General features: G+C 38.7%; 2 protein-coding genes across 6 annotated transcripts in view; both read right to left on the bottom strand.

Annotated features, from left to right (window-relative positions):
- The window catches only part of LOC107677090 (autophagy-related protein 16-2-like), a 38481-nt gene extending 37481 nt beyond the window's left edge, over nt 1–1000 (bottom strand). For both annotated transcript variants that reach the window (XM_016471887.1, XM_016471888.1), the window contains exons 1-2: nt 692–1000; nt 152–221 (exon numbers count right to left, since the gene is read on the bottom strand). In XM_016471887.1, the coding sequence (XP_016327373.1) occupies nt 152–221; nt 692–827 (206 nt within the window). In that variant the 5' untranslated portion in view covers nt 828–1000. The remainder of the gene's footprint in view (nt 1–151; nt 222–691) is intronic.
- A 1698-nt stretch (nt 1001–2698) lies between these two features.
- Nucleotides 2699–17502, bottom strand: part of LOC107677089 (mitogen-activated protein kinase-binding protein 1-like) — a 51033-nt gene continuing 36229 nt past the window's right edge. For 2 of the 4 annotated variants that reach the window (XM_016471883.1, XM_016471886.1), the window contains 14 exons: nt 16411–16536; nt 15159–15298; nt 14967–15028; nt 14622–14888; nt 11812–11966; nt 11200–11318; nt 10953–11072; nt 9810–9921; nt 9526–9628; nt 7826–7883; nt 6982–7062; nt 5133–5876; nt 4668–4762; nt 2699–3574 (listed from right to left, as the gene is read on the bottom strand). In XM_016471883.1, coding sequence (XP_016327369.1) covers nt 3314–3574; nt 4668–4762; nt 5133–5876; nt 6982–7062; nt 7826–7883; nt 9526–9628; nt 9810–9921; nt 10953–11072; nt 11200–11318; nt 11812–11966; nt 14622–14888; nt 14967–15028; nt 15159–15298; nt 16411–16536 — 2443 coding nt within the window. In that variant the 3' untranslated portion in view covers nt 2699–3313. The remainder of the gene's footprint in view (nt 3575–4667; nt 4763–5132; nt 5877–6981; nt 7063–7825; nt 7884–9525; nt 9629–9809; nt 9922–10952; nt 11073–11199; nt 11319–11811; nt 11967–14621; nt 14889–14966; nt 15029–15158; nt 15299–16410; nt 16537–17502) is intronic. The other 2 variants (XM_016471884.1, XM_016471885.1) reach the window with 2 other exon arrangements.

Raw genomic sequence — 17502 nt, 5'->3', positions numbered from 1 at the left:
TTTTGTGTGGTAGTGTATATATATATATATATATATATATATATATATAATTTGACTGCATCAAACTGACTTAAAGGTAGAACTTGCTCTGCACGTTTTCACTTTTTACAGTCTAACATTAAAGGATATTATGACTCAGAGTAAAGGTTACCTTGACCCTGATCCCAGAATGCCTTTGGTTATGAGGGCTCTTTGCTTGGACTTTTCCAGCAGACTGTAATCTAGAAGAACAATAAGACAAACTATTGCGTTTGAAAAGAGGCCAGCCGATGTCTACATTCATTCCAAATGTGTTTGTTAATAAGACTTTGTTACTTGCACTTAAGTGTCAAGATTCACAGTAGGAGTGAGAACTTGCACGACTCTGAATTTTGTTTATATCAGACTTAAAATATGCAAATTAGACCACCTTTAGTCACAGTTTTATATTCTGTTCTCCATAATTTAACTGAAATTCTATTTTGTCTACAATATTAATAAACCATAAATATTTTATAATAATTAATTGTATTATATTGTATCTTTAGGTACTTAATCATATATAAAAATTGTATTTAATCAACCATAACGGCAATAGATTTATAAACTGCATCCAAAACAACAGATTCTTCTTATTTTGCATGATAAAAAGTTGCACTGCATGGCCTAAAAAGTTAAATCATAAAACCATGTCTTTAAAAAAAAAGCTTACATGACTCTATAATATCCTGGAAGACGCTCGTCTGGGTCCTGTTGCGATATTTCAGCTGTCTAATAATGTGACGCTTCCATGTTTCGCTCTGTTTAAGTTCAGAGTTCCTCGCGCGCTGCGACGCCGCCATGATCATAAATAATAATATTAATACAACAACAATCTACTTTCTTAGACATAGTTCATGGATGTACGCCCCGTCGTCGGAAACTATAAGTATGTTTTCCATTCCTGTGAAGCGCACAGGAAAGCGGCAGAAAGTGGGTTGAGGCGCAGCTCTGCGCGCTGAGACGCGACGCGTCAGTTCAGTGGCTGTAAACACATGGAGGGAGCCGCCTCCGCCTGCTGCTGTCGCTCACGAGTACTCATGACAAACTTGTGGACGCGTCTCAAGCGTGGAAACAGAAAGTAGATCTCGTCGACCTACAGCAGGGTAAATAAAATGGGAGTGGCCTTTTGGCCCAGACGCTTTCTCTGATTGGTTAGAAACGATGCATCAAATTATAATTCATATTTCAATTCTTTAATGTGCATTTTCAATTCAATGTATATTAAAGTCTATGACTGTGATTATATATGTGAAAATTATTCTTTTTTTATTATGCTTGTGCAAACGTGCTTTCATGTGACTTCAGTTACTTTTCTCAGCGATTAGTCAAGGTGGACCAATCACAATCGTTGAGATTTCATTTATTTGTATTGATTTCATAGATGTCCTGTGGCACATTTCTAGTAACAATACGTAGAATTCAAATATTTAAAATGTTACATTCACTGTACAACGTCTTAAAGATTTGAATGCTGCTCATGGGGATAGAGCTTTCTGAGCCTCAAAGCGCCCTCTGCCGAAATAGAAATAGTATTTGCTAGTAACATTTGCCAGCCGATGCGGTGAAGCAGTACAGCTGTACAAACACTTCCCTCAAACACTACAAGCGTTGACACTTCAGCACCGAAATCTCAGCTCACACTGTGATTTAATATGACTGACAGTTTGACACTACTAGGCTGATAGTAAGTCACACATAAATGACAGACAGTGTGTGTATGACAAATACTGTGGGAACCACAAAGGTTAAAAATATAAGGTCAGGTTAATCTTAGTATGTTTGGAAAATATTGAGTAACCATTTCTATTAGTGTCCATTACAAAAATGCACCAGTGGTTTCTACCAAAATACTATACGTGTTATTTTGACACGATGCTAACTTGTGATTTACACAAAATCACTACACAGCATTTAATGTAATCTCTTATCAAAGATTTAAAAGCTTTAAAGGGGTCATATGATGCGATTTCAATTTTTCCTTTCTGCACGCAAAGAAAGAAGGCGTATCTTTTATTCTCGCTGTAGTAGTATTGTTGTTGCTGCCGCCGCCATGTTGTGAAGGCGCTGTGTGTTTCGTTGTGAAAGCGAAACTACTTTGTTTGGTCTTCCAAAAGAGGACGATATCCGCTTCGTCATGCCTGGAGCTGATCCTTGCTGGTCGCTGAGGAAATACATCAACTTCGTGCTGTGGATCGCCGGATCGGCTTTCACCGTGGATGAAGCGGAGTCCAGCCCGGGGTCGTCACATGTGGTTGCCGCAGGCATCATCACAGTATGGTAAGGGGCGTAACATTTCCGTCACACGCTTGAGGAATTCGGCCAATCACAACACACTGGATAGCTGGCCAATCACAGCACACCTCGCTTTTCAGACCGATGAGCTTTGTAAAAATCGACGCGTTTCAGAAAGGCGGGGCATAGAGGAGAAACAACAATGTACAGTATGTGGAAAATAATGTGTTTTTTGAAGCTTAAACCGCATAAACACATTTCATTACACCAAATACACAAAATAATGTTCTTTTTAGCAGCATCATATAAAAACGAAATAATTCTGTAATCCTTCTGATAGATTGCTCTGGATTTGTTTTTGCAAATGCACTTTCAGAATCATAAGGAATCACAAAAACAATCATATTTGAGTGTTTAATTTTAAAATAAAGTGTAAATAGCTGGTTAAAACATATTTACAAAGCCTTTGAAAAACTATACATTTTCTGTGAAAAGAAGAAAAAAGGATTGCACACCAACATGAAAAAGCATAATCAGCACACCAGTAGAAAGCAAATTGTGAGTCACAGCCTCATGCTTTGGGAAATATCAACACGTCATTATTCAGAGCAACACTCAAAATAACATGACGATGAATCACCTCTTATTTAGTCTGCGTGGTTGTGGTGGTGTGAAATGGTGTAAAACTACAAAAGCATCAAACATCAAGAACTTCAACACAAAACTGAGTACATAACATTCAACTGTTTGTATTCCGAAAGTAACACTGTTTCAAAACCGTACATGAAATACCATGGAAATAACGATTTTGGGGGGGGGAAAGGTCCTGAAGGTCCTTTAAAGCATAAAAATAATTGCAAAGTGTATGTGACCAACTACACTCAGGTACTGAAATGTAGTGTTAAAAAAAAAAAAGAGGTTTTACAAAAAATACCAAATATGCATTTACATGTTTATTTAAAAGCATAAAACCAATGGAAGACATTAAGATTTAAAGGTGCTTATTCGTATACGCCATTAGAAGTTCAATTTTACCAATAAAATGATGGGAACCGAGCAGTTACTCCAGTGTGGCCTGTGCTCCTTTTTCAGTCATTCGCAGTAAGAGCATCTCTGAATATTTATCCAGGAGGGCCACAGTCCTTTCGTCCCTGAGTTGACGGCCGGGGGATTCCTCCGGTACGGGACGGGTGCTTTCGATCGAGGGGCGCGTCTCTTGTGGGCACAAGGAGTTCAATTCACTCTGTACCCCCACAAACACCTCCTGCAAAATACTCTTCATCTGTTCCTGCTGCTCTGACAACTCCGGGATGGAGCACAACTACAGAGAGGGGGATAGAAGAAGTGTTTTACCATTTGATGGATTTTTAAGGTTTTATGGTAAGGTTTAGCTATAGGCGTTTCCATTCACTTTCTAAGGCTACGTCCACACGAAGCCAGAGCTTTCCCTGTCCGATCTTTTTTCCCCCTCGTCTCAAGAAATATCTGCGTCCACAATCCAGACAATCGGTCAGTGTTTGCTCATGTTTTTGTTGCTGTTACGTGACGTAGCGGTGTCTGACTAGGGGCGAGACGTGGGCTGATGTCATCATCATTTCAGAAAATATACGGATTCGCTGTCCACATGAAAACGCAAAGGGTGGCGTTTTCAGATTTATCCACTCTGGGACCCGGTTTCAAAAAATATCGGTTTCACTCTCCCAAAACGCCGGATCCGTCTGGACGAAACGCCTATACGATACAAAATTTATGCGTATACAGCTAAACGTGTGCCGTCTCAATGTGGACGGGGCCTAAGAGTGCTACAGAATTCCTTTTCTGAGATAGAGTTATTGTTAACTAAAATATGTATTAAATATCTTTTTCATTAAGAAAGAAAGAATGATTTCACAATTTGAGTTGAATTACTGAAATAAATGAACTTTTCCACGACATTCTAATTTATTGAGATGCACCTGTAAATGTATAAATTACAATTTTTTCCTTGTCAACTAATGCCAGGTTCACACTGCACGATTTTTGCCCCAATTTTCACTCGCCGACAGTTTTTTGGAAAAGCGCAGACAAATGCCCAGAAATTGAAGGCAAATCAGTGCTCGTTCACGTGTGTGACAGTCGCGTAGTGCGTGTTATCAAAAAACGCGATCTGAGAGAAGTGCCTATACCCGCGGGATATTTGCCATGCTAAATATCTGGATCCGTCGGCGACTCACGGTCCTGCAGTGTGAAATGTATTTTGACTGGGAATGACATCGGCGACAACCTACAGCCAATGAGAGAGCACGATAAAGTGCAAAAGAAAATTTAGGGGGTGGAGTCATAGATCTGCAACAAAACATTATATATTATATTATATATAAAATTGAAAACTAAATCTGTTATCCCTGACAGAGGTAGAGATTTTGATAAATCACCTTGTTATAAAAGCCAGTTGCTTTATGGATGGTCTGCCAGAGTTCATTCACCATCTCCTTACACATCTGGACAGTCAACGAGTCTGCAGAAAGTCCTAAAGATAAAAATAAACATTACAATCAATGACTGTGCAAATAAATATAATCCCAATATTAATCAGAATTCAGTCATATTCTGATAATAAGCATGTTATGTGAACAGATTAACCCAATTGCAAAAACCTAATCAAGCCAATATTCTGAGTTTGAGTAAATATATTCTGCAAATTTTCATTTTGGGGTGAACTATTCCTTTACTCTGAATTTTGAGCAATGTAAACATGATTTCAAATCTGTGCACATCTCTATGGAATTATTTATATGCCTGATTACTGCAATAAACTACGGAACACCAGAACCCATGTGTTCATGGTCAACTAATTTCTTGCTATCTGAATGCATTCTAGCATGTAGGATACAAAGTACCTGTGTTGTCTCCAGCGCAGTCATTTTGTGTAGGATCTTCTCTGTCTGTAGTCACTGAGTTGGTCATTGAGATCTGATCAGTGGCCTGTGTATTCCCACATGACTCTGTAAACCGCAGGTCTTCAATCACCGAATGACTGGTTTCTGACACTGTGGAGTTCCTGGCAAACATTTCAGACCCTGTCGAGAACCTGCTTGAAGTCTTAGAAACCAAACTCTGCTCAATATTAATGATCTGCTTCCGACACTCTTTCCCCAGTGACCGCATCTCTGTAGGCGTCACCAAAGCCTGTCGACGTGGAGACTCGGGACGTTCAACTTTCCCTAGACGGCTCTTGAGCGCCACCGGTGACAGACTGGCACGATTGGGGCCAATGAGGTCCAATCGAAGAGCTGCCCGGGCACTGTGGTTACCCAAGGCAGGAGTAGAGAGAGCCGGTGTCGGATGAGACGATCCAGAGGCGAGAACTGAAGAGGAAGGAGGAACAATGTTCTCTTTGCTTTGGTCCACAGTTAGGTCCAGAGACGAAGACGGGGCGTTTAACTGCGTTTCTTCTGATGTGCACGTCTCCACAGAGTTGCTCTGGGTTATCTTTGCAAGGGAGCTTGCAGTGGGACCCATGTAGCTTTGGCGGGAGCGTGTAACAGATGTGTCAAACGCACTGCTGGTAGATTTGGTGGTGAGAACGCCTGTAGTGTTGACAGTATTATGAGCTTTGGACAGAATGCTCTTGTTTGTGATTTCTGAAAAGAGAATGAATGAATGAATGAATGAATGAATGAATGAATGAATGAATACATTTTTAAAGCTGGTGGTTTAACCCCAATTGCACAAAGCCAACCAAAAACCAAAATGTGTACAAACTAAAAGAGAGAGCAAAACAAGCATGAAACCACCAAGACACCCATGTGAAACCATTCTGATTTGGTAATTTAGTACAGTGGTTCTCAAACTAGGGTACGCGTACCCCTGGGGGTACGTGAGGTGACGGAGGGGGTACGCGAACAAAATTCAGAGTTTTGGCATTCATTTAATTCTGCCCCCAACTTAAAGTAACATTAAAACCGAACATGTATTTCTGACAAGCAAAATGCTGCTTCTAATGTAAAAACAGGAAAATGGGAGTGCTGTAAACGGTCAAATACATCATATCCAATCAGCTTACCTCATCTTTTGTGGTCAAAACTGACTGCATCCACGCAAGCAGCGTGCATGTGATAGGATGCCAGCTGAATATGCTGCTTTAGCAAATCGCACTGCTGTTCAATGTATCATTAAAGTAGATCTTCACTTAATAGCATGAAGAGCAAATATTGACAGTACACTGAGATCAATTTAAACTCTCTTCGATATAGACACATACTCTGTGCGAGTTATTGTTTTCATGTTTAAAATAGAGCAATAATGCAAATTTCCCTGAATATCCAAACGATGGCAAATGTGACAATTTTTACAACAGTTCAACAAAAAAAGGTCATATTAAGTGAACATTTTACATTTTAAATGTAGCCTAGGCCTACATTTTAAACAGAATATTGTCATGTTTGTTCTATTTTGCAATGAAATAATAATAGTTCCAACTAAATATCATCTGGTGTGCGTCTCCAAGCAACATACAGCGGTGTTTTGTTAGTGAATGAATCTGCGGGGAAAGGAATCACGATGTCAGCTTAACATCGTGATGTCTGTCAGCCATCGACGATGGATGATTGCATCGTCTATCGGCCCAACCCTAGGGTACATAGAAGAATGTTAAATGCCCCAGGGGGTACGCCCCTGTAAAAAGTTTGAGAACCACTGATTTAGTAAGCCCAGACATTAAATACCACCCAACACACTCTCACAGACCTCCCAGAGCATTTTTCCAGCATAAAAAAGATAAGTTCTGGCAAGATTTCCGAGCAGCCACTGAGGAACGTTTCTTGGTAACTGGAGGACAAGAGTTCAGCATATATATTGCATACAGCATATAAATTATAAATCAGCATTATATTTACAATTACAAAATGGTGCCGGAACTTCTGATATATTCTAATTAGACAAAGTAATCCATTCTGAGAGGAAAATTCAGGGGCAATAAAAGCAATTGTATTTTACATGGAGCTAGGCACCTCATGGGGGCCGATATGTTGAGATCACATGACCAGTCAGATACTGTCAAGGCCCCGATATACTTAAAGAGAAATTAAAGAACAAACTGGTATGCCTCCATTTCGATCAAAATCAGTCCTTTGAGGTCAGATGCAAATAAAAACATGAACACTTTGGAGAGCTGCTTTAAAGTAGAAGCTAAAGTTTGACTGCATTTTTTTCATGTTAAATACTGTAAAGCTGCTTGCTTTAAAGCAAACTATTGCATAAAGCGCTATATAAATGCCAAGTGTCATAACTGGAGTGCCGAATTGCAGAGCTTGTGCAAACATATCCACAACACTATGATCAGATGCTTTCTTAACTGCTGTTTTCTCACTGCTGTCATTTTTGCTGTGTGTTGTTTTTGTTATTGAGAGGAAAGAGTGCAGAACATATTAATATCTGAACACCGCTTGCAGCTGTGTGGGTGTCGTCAGAACGCTCAAAAGACAAAAAAAGAACTTTGCCGTTAGTATTTCGGGGCCTTTAACCTCCCTGTTATGGGACACTTTCACTCATGGAAGTAAAATGCACTCTATTAACAGGTAACAGGACATACCACTTTTCTCACTCTCCTCAATGCTTCCACTGTTGTTTGAAAGAACCTTGGACTTGTCCTTAAAAGCAGGAGAAAAAGAGAAAAATTAACCCAAGACAAAGTCCCACAGACTTCTACCTACAGACCTCTGAAAGCTTTCAGCTGCGTCCCAAAGGACACACTATACACTATGCACTTATACACTATGTACTCAACCATGCAGTGCATGAATTATATAAGGTTGTTTTGTCATTCATAATCAGAGTCTGATAGCCCCTCCCCCTTTGCTACGTAATTAAAGCTGTGACAGTTGAGTGCATGAAGTGTCCAACATTCCACACTTCATTTTTTCGGTTATTTAAGTGCATCATCTGGGTATTTTAAGTGCACTTTTTATTTTTGGAATTTTCAGTGTGTGAACACACTACTCGCTCTGTTTATACTACAAAACGTCATAGAATACTGCACAACTACGCGATTTGGGACGCACCTTTTGTTTCTACTAACATAACCAACAGTATCTTATCTTAACATTCCTATCAAATATTTCTAGCTAACGTATATTCAGTTCCACTTGGAAAAAAAAAAGTCAGATTTAGAAGATTTGTGGTTTTTAATCCATATTATTAGGTCAGTTAAACTAAAAGTGTAATCCTAAACGAGGACAATTCACTATTAGCGGATATACACTTAAGACTTAGGGATAGTTCACCAAAAAATGAAAATTCTGCCATTTTCTCACTTTATATGAAGAAAAGATTTCATTTAGGTTTTTTATTCAGTTAAACATTGATCAATGCACATAAATGGAGCATATCAAATAGAGCCACTGCTGCTCAATCATACAGACTTTACACATAAGGACATTTATTGGTTCTTGCGGAAGCACAATCATGCTTGAGTGAGACAAAAGAGCAAACCTTGTTGGTTCTCTAGCATCAAACAAGCATGTTTGAGCTTCCATTTACCATATATGATGTGCTCTATATACTGTATGTGCATTTATCAATGTTTATATAAGAATACAAGTCTAAACTAAATCTTTTCATCATATAAAGCTATTGTGTTTTTTCAGAAGACTTTGATTAAACCGCTTGATTCATGTAGATTACCTTTAGGATGTGGTGTTATGATTTTAGAAGAAAAAAAACTTTTAATGGAGGAACAGAAAACATTCAGGTTTCATTACATACAGTGGGTACGGAAAGTATTCAGACACCCTTAAATTGGGGTGCTGTGTGTACATTAATGAGGAAAAAAAATTGACTTAAATGATTTTAGCAAATGGCTGCAATATAACAAAGAGTGAAAAATTGAAGGGGGTCTGAATACTTTCCGTACCCACTGTATCTTCATTTGTGTTTCAAAGAAACTTTTGTGGGTTTGGAAAGACATGAGGGTGAATAAATGATGACAGTTTAACTTTTTGGGTGAACTAACCCTTTAAAGCATGAGAAAACCACATTTTAGGGATGTTAGAGAGGTTGCACATTACAGAAGAATGCCATCACTTTTTTAACAATATGGGAGAATGGGTTAAATTTATGATTGTTCACACCATTCTGTTCTTGCTCTTCTGAGGGAAAAAAAAACCGCTGAAGAAACGCCACAGAATGACGTGACAGTGTTCAGTCTGAATAATGATCGATATGAACAACCACTGGGATCATCTTGTATACGTGTCATTCAAAGTACATTATTCATGAGACTAAGCATCCTACCATTGTTCCGTCGAAGGTTGGACAGCTATCACTGGATTCATCTGGTATACTGGGCAGGCAGGCTGCAGGCCGGCAAACAGCACTGCTACTAGTCCCAACAGTGCTGAAACAGCAGATATGTATAAAGTCATCTACACTATGACACACTACAATATGTAATTACACAGATACTTCCACTGTTTTATTTAGATCTCAAAAGGGAAGGGAAGAACTATAAATGTAAACTTATATTTCTCTATTACACAGTTTGAACAAAGGGAGTCAAGACGTGGATGTTTACTCACCGAAAGCGGCTCTGAAAGCGGGAGAGGAAGCGCGTGGAGATGCTGAGACGAGGATTGAGGAAGTTACTCTCTGTTGTGGGCTGCAGACTGCTCAAGTCCATGTTGAACTTTTCTATAAGAGTAGAAATTACTTATCCACAGCAGATAAGATTAGCAATAAGGTTTTCACCATCATCTTAAAGGAGTAAAAAAAAAAAAAAAAAACTGAAAATTTAGTTCCATTTATATCCAAGATGTAGATGAGTGTTTCTTTATCACACTGCTTCTTAATTCCAGTCCTGAGGACCCCCTGCTCTGCACATTTTGCATGTCTCTCTTAATTAACACACCTGATTCAGATCATCAGCTCGTTAGGAGAGAGAGCCATGAGTGTGTCAGATAAGAGGCATACTAAACGTGCAGAGCAGTAGGTCCCCAGGACTGGAATTGAGAACCACTGCTTTATCGGAACAAATTTGGAGAAATTTAGTATTACACCACTTGCTCGCCAATGAATCCTCTGCAGTGAATGGGTGCCGTCAGAATGAGAGTCCAAACAGCTGATAAAAACATCACAATGCACAAGTAATCCACACGTCTCCAGTTAAGCAAAAAGCAACAGTTAAAATGCCTAAATGATGGATTTCTTTCTTACAAACATGTAGCTTTTCACTTCACAAGACGTTAAAAGATGGACTGGAGTGGTATGGTTTACTTGTGGATTATTGTGATGTTTTTATCAGCTGCTTGGACACTTATTCTGAAAGCACCCATTCACTGCAGAAAGGATCTGAAATCTGAACAGATTTTAAAACACCAGGCAACACACTTGCCGACTTTGTAAATGGTAACAGTGAAAAACTGGGCATCATACACTAAAGACTGAGAATCACACACACTATCAGACTTTCAAGTTGTTTTAAATGCAACAAACTCATGCAGAAATGTGCCTTGGTGCTAGGAGACACATGAAAAATAAAAAAAATCCAATGTGTTTTATAAAATCGGATCAAAATATCAAATGTGTTTGATATTCTCAGATTGGACAAAAATCGTGTAGTGTACTCCATGTATTATGTCTAGCAAACATGACATTTTTTAAGCCAATAAAAAGTTGATTTCCATTAACACAGTAAGAGAGCTGAAGTTGCAAACATCTCGTACCATTAGCAGCCACACCCAGGGTGTCAAGATGTTGATGAAGCAAAGTTCCAGATTCTTCTTCATCCTCTTCAACTCCCGAGCTTCCTGTGGAGCTCACCTGACTGAGGGTGTCTGTGTCCTCTGCAAAAGCAGCAAAACAAATGAAGCCACATCAACAGGTGGACCTGCAACTCTTAAAAGGCCACTACTAGTGTCTTACTACCTTAGGTAGTTTCATACTCTAAACACAGCGTGTAATGTAACTCACGGTCATGGGGCTGGTCGCTATGGGAGGCCGGACTAGCCGAACAAGCGCTATCTGGGCTTAGCTCCTCTTCTTCAGGGTCATCACCTGCACCCTCACACAAAGCTTTAACATCAAACTCTCTGGAGGGAAGAAAAAAAAATTCAGAGTGAAAAACGCTGACTACTAGGGATTTTCATATAGCAATATTTAGTTTACTTTGTGTACAAAGTCCAGTTTCACTGTATATAAATGGAAGAAACGGTTGTTTAAACACTGTCACACGGTTTAGTTGCTTGGCCCCATCCAGAGCTTGATTCCAGCACATCAACCTTTCATAAATTGTGCAAAAGTAGTACCTCCAATCAAACTAACTCGTGGGGGACTGGTGACAGTCATATCAAGCAACCACTGGGATACCTCAGGGCTCAATGCTTGGCCCTTCTCTTTTCAGTACACAATGCTACGTACTCTAGGTCATCATCCAGGCATTTTTTAAATATTAAACCAAAAACAAACTGCATTGCAGCATTTCTCATGTTGCTGGATACGTATCTGCTAAATGAATGAATGTAAATACACCTATTCCCTAAATTAAAAATTAACCAAGCCAATATGTCATTACAAGCAATTTACCCTTCTCCAGTGGACAGAGCAGTGCTGTTGGCTGGGTACAAAATGTAACCAGTCTTCTCTGGTGAGCTGAGCTCTGGATGGAAGTTCTCCTCTCCATGTGGCAACTGCAGAAAATCTGGCCCTTGGAGCGAAGAGCTAAACCCATCTTGGGAATCCTATAACAAATAAACAAACATTTTCATATTTCAATTAAGGGACCAGATTTATGTGGATACAATTATTAGTGAGGCTTGTTAAGAATAGCATTACTGCTACTATTAGCTCATACTATAGATTTTATGTTTTTGTTAGTCCCACTAACTGAGTGTTTGCTGAAATCTTGCGGTCTTCTGTCCAGTATCTGTCACATATAAGAATGGAAATGGAGTCACAGACTAAATTATCCCAATCATTTTCAATAAAGAGCTGGTGAATTCTGGCACACAAGCAACAGCAACCGTTGGCAACAAGACGTAGGTATGTACAGTGACTTGACAAAGTTGAGAAATGTTTAACTTTATCCAAATGAAGAGCAACTTTCAGGAGCAACAACCAATAGGAGTGAAGTCTGTGTCAGGGGAGTTCAAACGTCACCTTTGAGTTCCCCTTTGAGCTTGCTGTGCAGGCAAGAACGGACAGATAATTTATAGAGCGATTTCACTGTTCTATATGATTTGTAAAAACAAACGTGGCTATAATAAAATGATGCAGAAAAGACTGTCAGCAGTCTTAATGAGTGTGATTCAGACATTTCTTCTTGCATCATGTAATCAACAAGAACTTTTTAGCAAAGACACAGTTCATATTAGTTCATACATTGTATAAAAGTATCTTCAATCAAATTAAATCACATCAAATGTTGAGGAATGGTGACAGGCACATCAAGCAGCTATTGGGATACTTCAGGGCTCAATGCTTGGCCCGTTTCTCTTTTCAGTATGCATAGGGCTGGGCGATATAGCTAAAAAATTTATCACAATATAATGTTTCATATCATTCGGTATCGATAATTATTGAACATTTTTTATAACCTTTCTTAAACAGAGCAGTAGAAAAAATATTTAAATTTAACCACTGTATTTTTAATTTACCCAATTTATTAAGACAAACAACAACTTATTTTATTTTTAACAGTGAAACAAAATAAATTAAATAGAACAAATATCTCCTTTCTTATATTTTATATGCAGATTAAATAAGTGTAAAGGAAACTTTTGGCCTGTCTCCTGAGGCCACAGGAGGGCGCAATGAGCAAAATAATGCACCTCATTAAATTGTTTATTCAATGCAATTAAATAATGGCGGTCTATAAAAGTGCATACCATCTAAACTAATATTTATAAGTCAAATATAATTTCGTAAATTGCATAAACAATTATGAACAAAACAGCATCATGTATTTATGCATAGCTTAATACAAATAGCCAAAGCGCTGATCACACAATTGCATTTAAAAATATATGAGATGCATTGGAATGGAATAAAACCTCCACAAATTCTCAAGACTTGTTTTCTAAAAGTTGTACCTCTTTTAATTTTACATGGCTATCTATTAATCTCTTGTGCGAGACGCTAGTGCAACAGTCACAGTTGTGCATCTTAAAAATGCGCCGAATATGCGTTCTGTGTGAATGGCTTGGTTTCTAACCTAACCAATATCTTCTCCGCATTGAGCTTCTATATTTCTCTAATATTTTGAATGAAAAATGCAGCAGCGGCACATCCTGTGGGTTCAACTGGATAGACTAACAAAAACATTAAAATGCAACAACGACAATTACATCATCACCGCATCTCGTGCGGCACTGATAAGGCTCCCTGATGCACACCTAAAATTAAAATACACCATTTTTGCATTCGAATGCAAATTTGTATTTTAAATTCGACTAATATTCCTTTTTTTTTATTCATAGTCTCATCACAGGCAGGTACGGCATTCATTTCAGCATGTGTGTGTTCTGTTGGCTGTCTGCTTGTCACTCATAACACACCTTTAAATGAAAAAAGTGTGAAACTATCGTGCGCTATCGAACATCGTTTTTTTTTTTTCATTTTTTGTATCGTTATCAATGATGGTGTACCGTCGATAAATACTGATACCGTTTTATTGCCCAGGCCTAAGTATACACCACAAAGTCACTCTGACTCGCAGGAATTTTCCAGTATTAAACCAAAATAATAAACAAAAAAGTCGCAATGACAATTTCTGGAGCGATATCAATGTTCTATATGATTTGTCTGTAAATACAAACACGAATATAATAAAATGACACTTGAAAAATAAACTGTCTTAATGATCTTGATTCATACAGTTATAGATGCAGTTCAAACTAAAACAGTTTCCTCTTCATTATTAGGGATAATCATTTGTCAAAATATATGTTTTGAAATTTTTTTGCAATATGTGTGAGCTTAAATTAGATGGATTGTTCATCTTGTTAATGATTTAATACACTAGCACTGCTGTAGTTTACATAACACTCTCCAACAGCGGAATGTTAGTCTACTTCTTTAGCGACAAAACGATTACTAGTTAAATTAGAATGATATTTTGACATTTTACCAGCAATATATATCATCTGATTCCAATGTCATATTCTGCAGTCTACACCAGAGATTAGGGACATGTAGCAGCGCTGGCAGTGTGAATGGCGCATTTAAGAATAGTTTACCCAAAATTTTAATTTGCTGAAAATTTACTCTCAGGCCATTCTATAAGGTATAGATGAGTTTGTTTGTTCATCAGAACAGATTTCATTATTTCCGCACGATGCAGCTATGCGCACAGTCAGAAAAAACGGCTTGTGGGACATCAGCTTTGCATAACTTACACGGCAAATCTTTTCCTCCTCTAGATCATCATCGTCAACATCTTCATCCAGCAGACTGTCCAAACTCTGCGGATGAAAGCGAGAGTCTTCCTCAAACTCTTCCTCTCCCACGGCTCTGCTGGGAGTGTGTGAGAGGGGAAGCTGCATGCTCTTCATCTCCAGTACTGTGCGGATGGCTAGTGGATCTGATTGCACTGCCCAGCGCCCCTGTGGCTGGTACTGAGATCTACTAGCTATGCCACTACCATCATTTTCACCTCCTCCACCCTGTGACACCCAAGAGATCCAATAGTCATGAAAGAACACAAGATGCACAACAGTTTATGATAACAGGAACATACATACCAGTCTACGAACCCATATGGGCATTTTGCCATTGGTTTGGAGCACCACTGAATCCACAGATGCTAAAGTAGAACAGTCAAGCCCATTAAACTCCATTCTAAACTGCATTCTATACATTTTGCTTATGCACTTAATGTGACCAAGAGACCCAAGACTTCTCAATATCACCACAGAGGAGATAAACCAACACACCATCAGTAGAGTCAAGCCTGTCTGGAGTTCTGCAGTCCTCCACACCATCGTCTGGAACCTCCTCTGGCATCAAGCTGCCTTCCTCTTCCTCCTCCATGTGAGGCAAAGCACTACAGGGTACAGCGATGTAGGTCTCTCTCCTGAGCAATAGGAATTTAATTATAAAATAAATGAAATGAGACACTAATGTGAATTGCTGGCAATATTTAATCATATAACCCCAAATTAAATAAATATTTTAAAAACAAATAAAGTAAAAATTCATTAAAAATATCATCTCATAATTATCAATGCTGCAGGGATGACATTTTTGTACATTTAGCACTACTGGTTCCATTCTCCCAAAGTCTAATGGTTTTTTTAATGGGTTTTTGGTTAAATGCCTGAAATAATGTCTCAAGCTCTAAATATTTTTGTGTTTTATTTTATGGCATAAAATACATGGGCCTAAGTAATACCCCTTTTTCTTTACCTTTTTTTAAACAAAAATTTTGCTTGTTTTGAAAAAGGTGGATGCTAACAAGTGGCTAAATGGGACTGCAGACAAACAGGTAAATTCATCTACTTACTAGTCCACATTTATGGTCTCATTTTGTTCATAACTGTGCTCTTGCAAAACTATTCTAACTCAAACTTTTGGGGAAATGACTGGAAGAGTTGTCAGAAGCTTAAAGTGTAACTTTGTAATAATACAAAGCAGGCTGAAAATCAGCAATATCGGTAGCATATGTAAATGAACAATGTTTTCTTTTTCTGTGTTACCTGGACTGAAAAATTCATGTTATTTATCAGCAAAAGTCCGCGAGATTACACAAAACCAACTTTACTTCCGCATTTTTGTATCCCTAACCAAAGAAAGTCAGATCGACATGCAGTGTTTTTTTTTACTACACATACTAAAGCATGCGTGACGCTCATGCTTTTTTCATTGCCTGCATCTCACTATATGAGGACATGAACACGTGAACTTCATCTCCAGAGTTGTGGCCTAATGGTTAGAGAGTCTGACTTGTAACCCGAAGGTCACAGGTTTGAGTCTCAGTACCAGCAGGGATTGTAGGTGGGGGGAGTGAATAATAGAGACTGGGAGTGGCCTTGAACAGCAATATGCCCAGTGTATTATGGGTGAAGTTTTCCTACCTACTTGGCAAAAGACAAGAGCCTTGTTTTTGTTTTCTTTAGTCAGTTGGCACTCTTTTCCATAAAAAAAATAAACTTTCTACTATATAGATCAGAGTTGCAGTGACTCTACCTGATGGCTTGCTGTTGTTGGCTGGGGGCCCGTTGAACCCTCAGACCTGCTTGCTGCTTCCTCTCTGCCAGCCTCTTCCTCATGGAGTTGGTCATCTGAGAGTCCAGCCGCCACACAAACACACAGCTGGATACACACACAAACCCCACAATAAGACTTAGATTTGGGGAGTTCTTAAAGAGATATTCCACCCAAAAATGAAGATTGAGTCATTATTTACTCACCCTCATGCCGTTCCAAACCTGTGTGTATCTCTTTCTTCTATGGAAAATAGAAGAAAGTTGGTAACCAAACAGCTTCGGTTCCCGTTGACTTTCATTATATCTTTTATGTTCCACAGAACAAAGAAAGTCATACAAGTTTGGAACGACATGAGTAAATGACAGAATTAGCATTTTTAAGTGAACTACCCCTTTTTACACACATTAAGGGAAGGTCAATTGATATTGGCTGATGCGTTAATGAGTTTTAAAGGGATACTCCATCCCAAAATGAAAATGTAGTCATTAATCACTTACCCCCATGTCGTTCCAAACCCGTAAAAACTTAAGTTTGCCTTTGGAACACAATTTAAGATATTTTGGATGAAAACCGGGAGGCTTGTGACTGTCCCATTGACTGTCAAGTAAATAACACTGTCAAGGTCCAGAAAAGTATGAAAGACATCGTCAAAATAGTCCATCTGCCATCAGTGGTTCAATCTGAATTTTATGAAGCGACGAGAATACTTTTTGTACGATAAGAAAACAAAAATAACGACTTTATTCAACAATTCATCTCCTCCGCGTCACTGTATCCACTTGTATCCACCTTGTATCACCGTATCCACGTTGGAGAGTATCCACTCTACACAAACTGCGTATGCTGTTCTACTTGTCTGTGTCAGCCGCACCACACGGATAAGTTTTCTACGTTTATTTACGCTTTGATTTGAACGAAAACAGCGCATCCATGTGGTGCGGCTGACACAGAACAGCATACGCAGTTTACGTTCAGTGGATACTCTCCAAAATGGCGCTACGGTGACGTGGAGGAGACGAATTGTTGAATAAAGTCATTATTTTTGTTTTCTTTGTGTACAAAAAGTATTCT

This window comes from Sinocyclocheilus anshuiensis, unplaced genomic scaffold, assembly GCF_001515605.1.
Source record: "Sinocyclocheilus anshuiensis isolate Anshui unplaced genomic scaffold, SAMN03320099.WGS_v1.1 scaffold24, whole genome shotgun sequence".
NCBI classification, from domain to species: Eukaryota; Metazoa; Chordata; class Actinopteri; order Cypriniformes; family Cyprinidae; genus Sinocyclocheilus; species Sinocyclocheilus anshuiensis.
The sequence above is the reverse complement of the archived record's forward strand: the minus strand, read 5'-3'. Positions and strand labels throughout refer to the sequence as shown.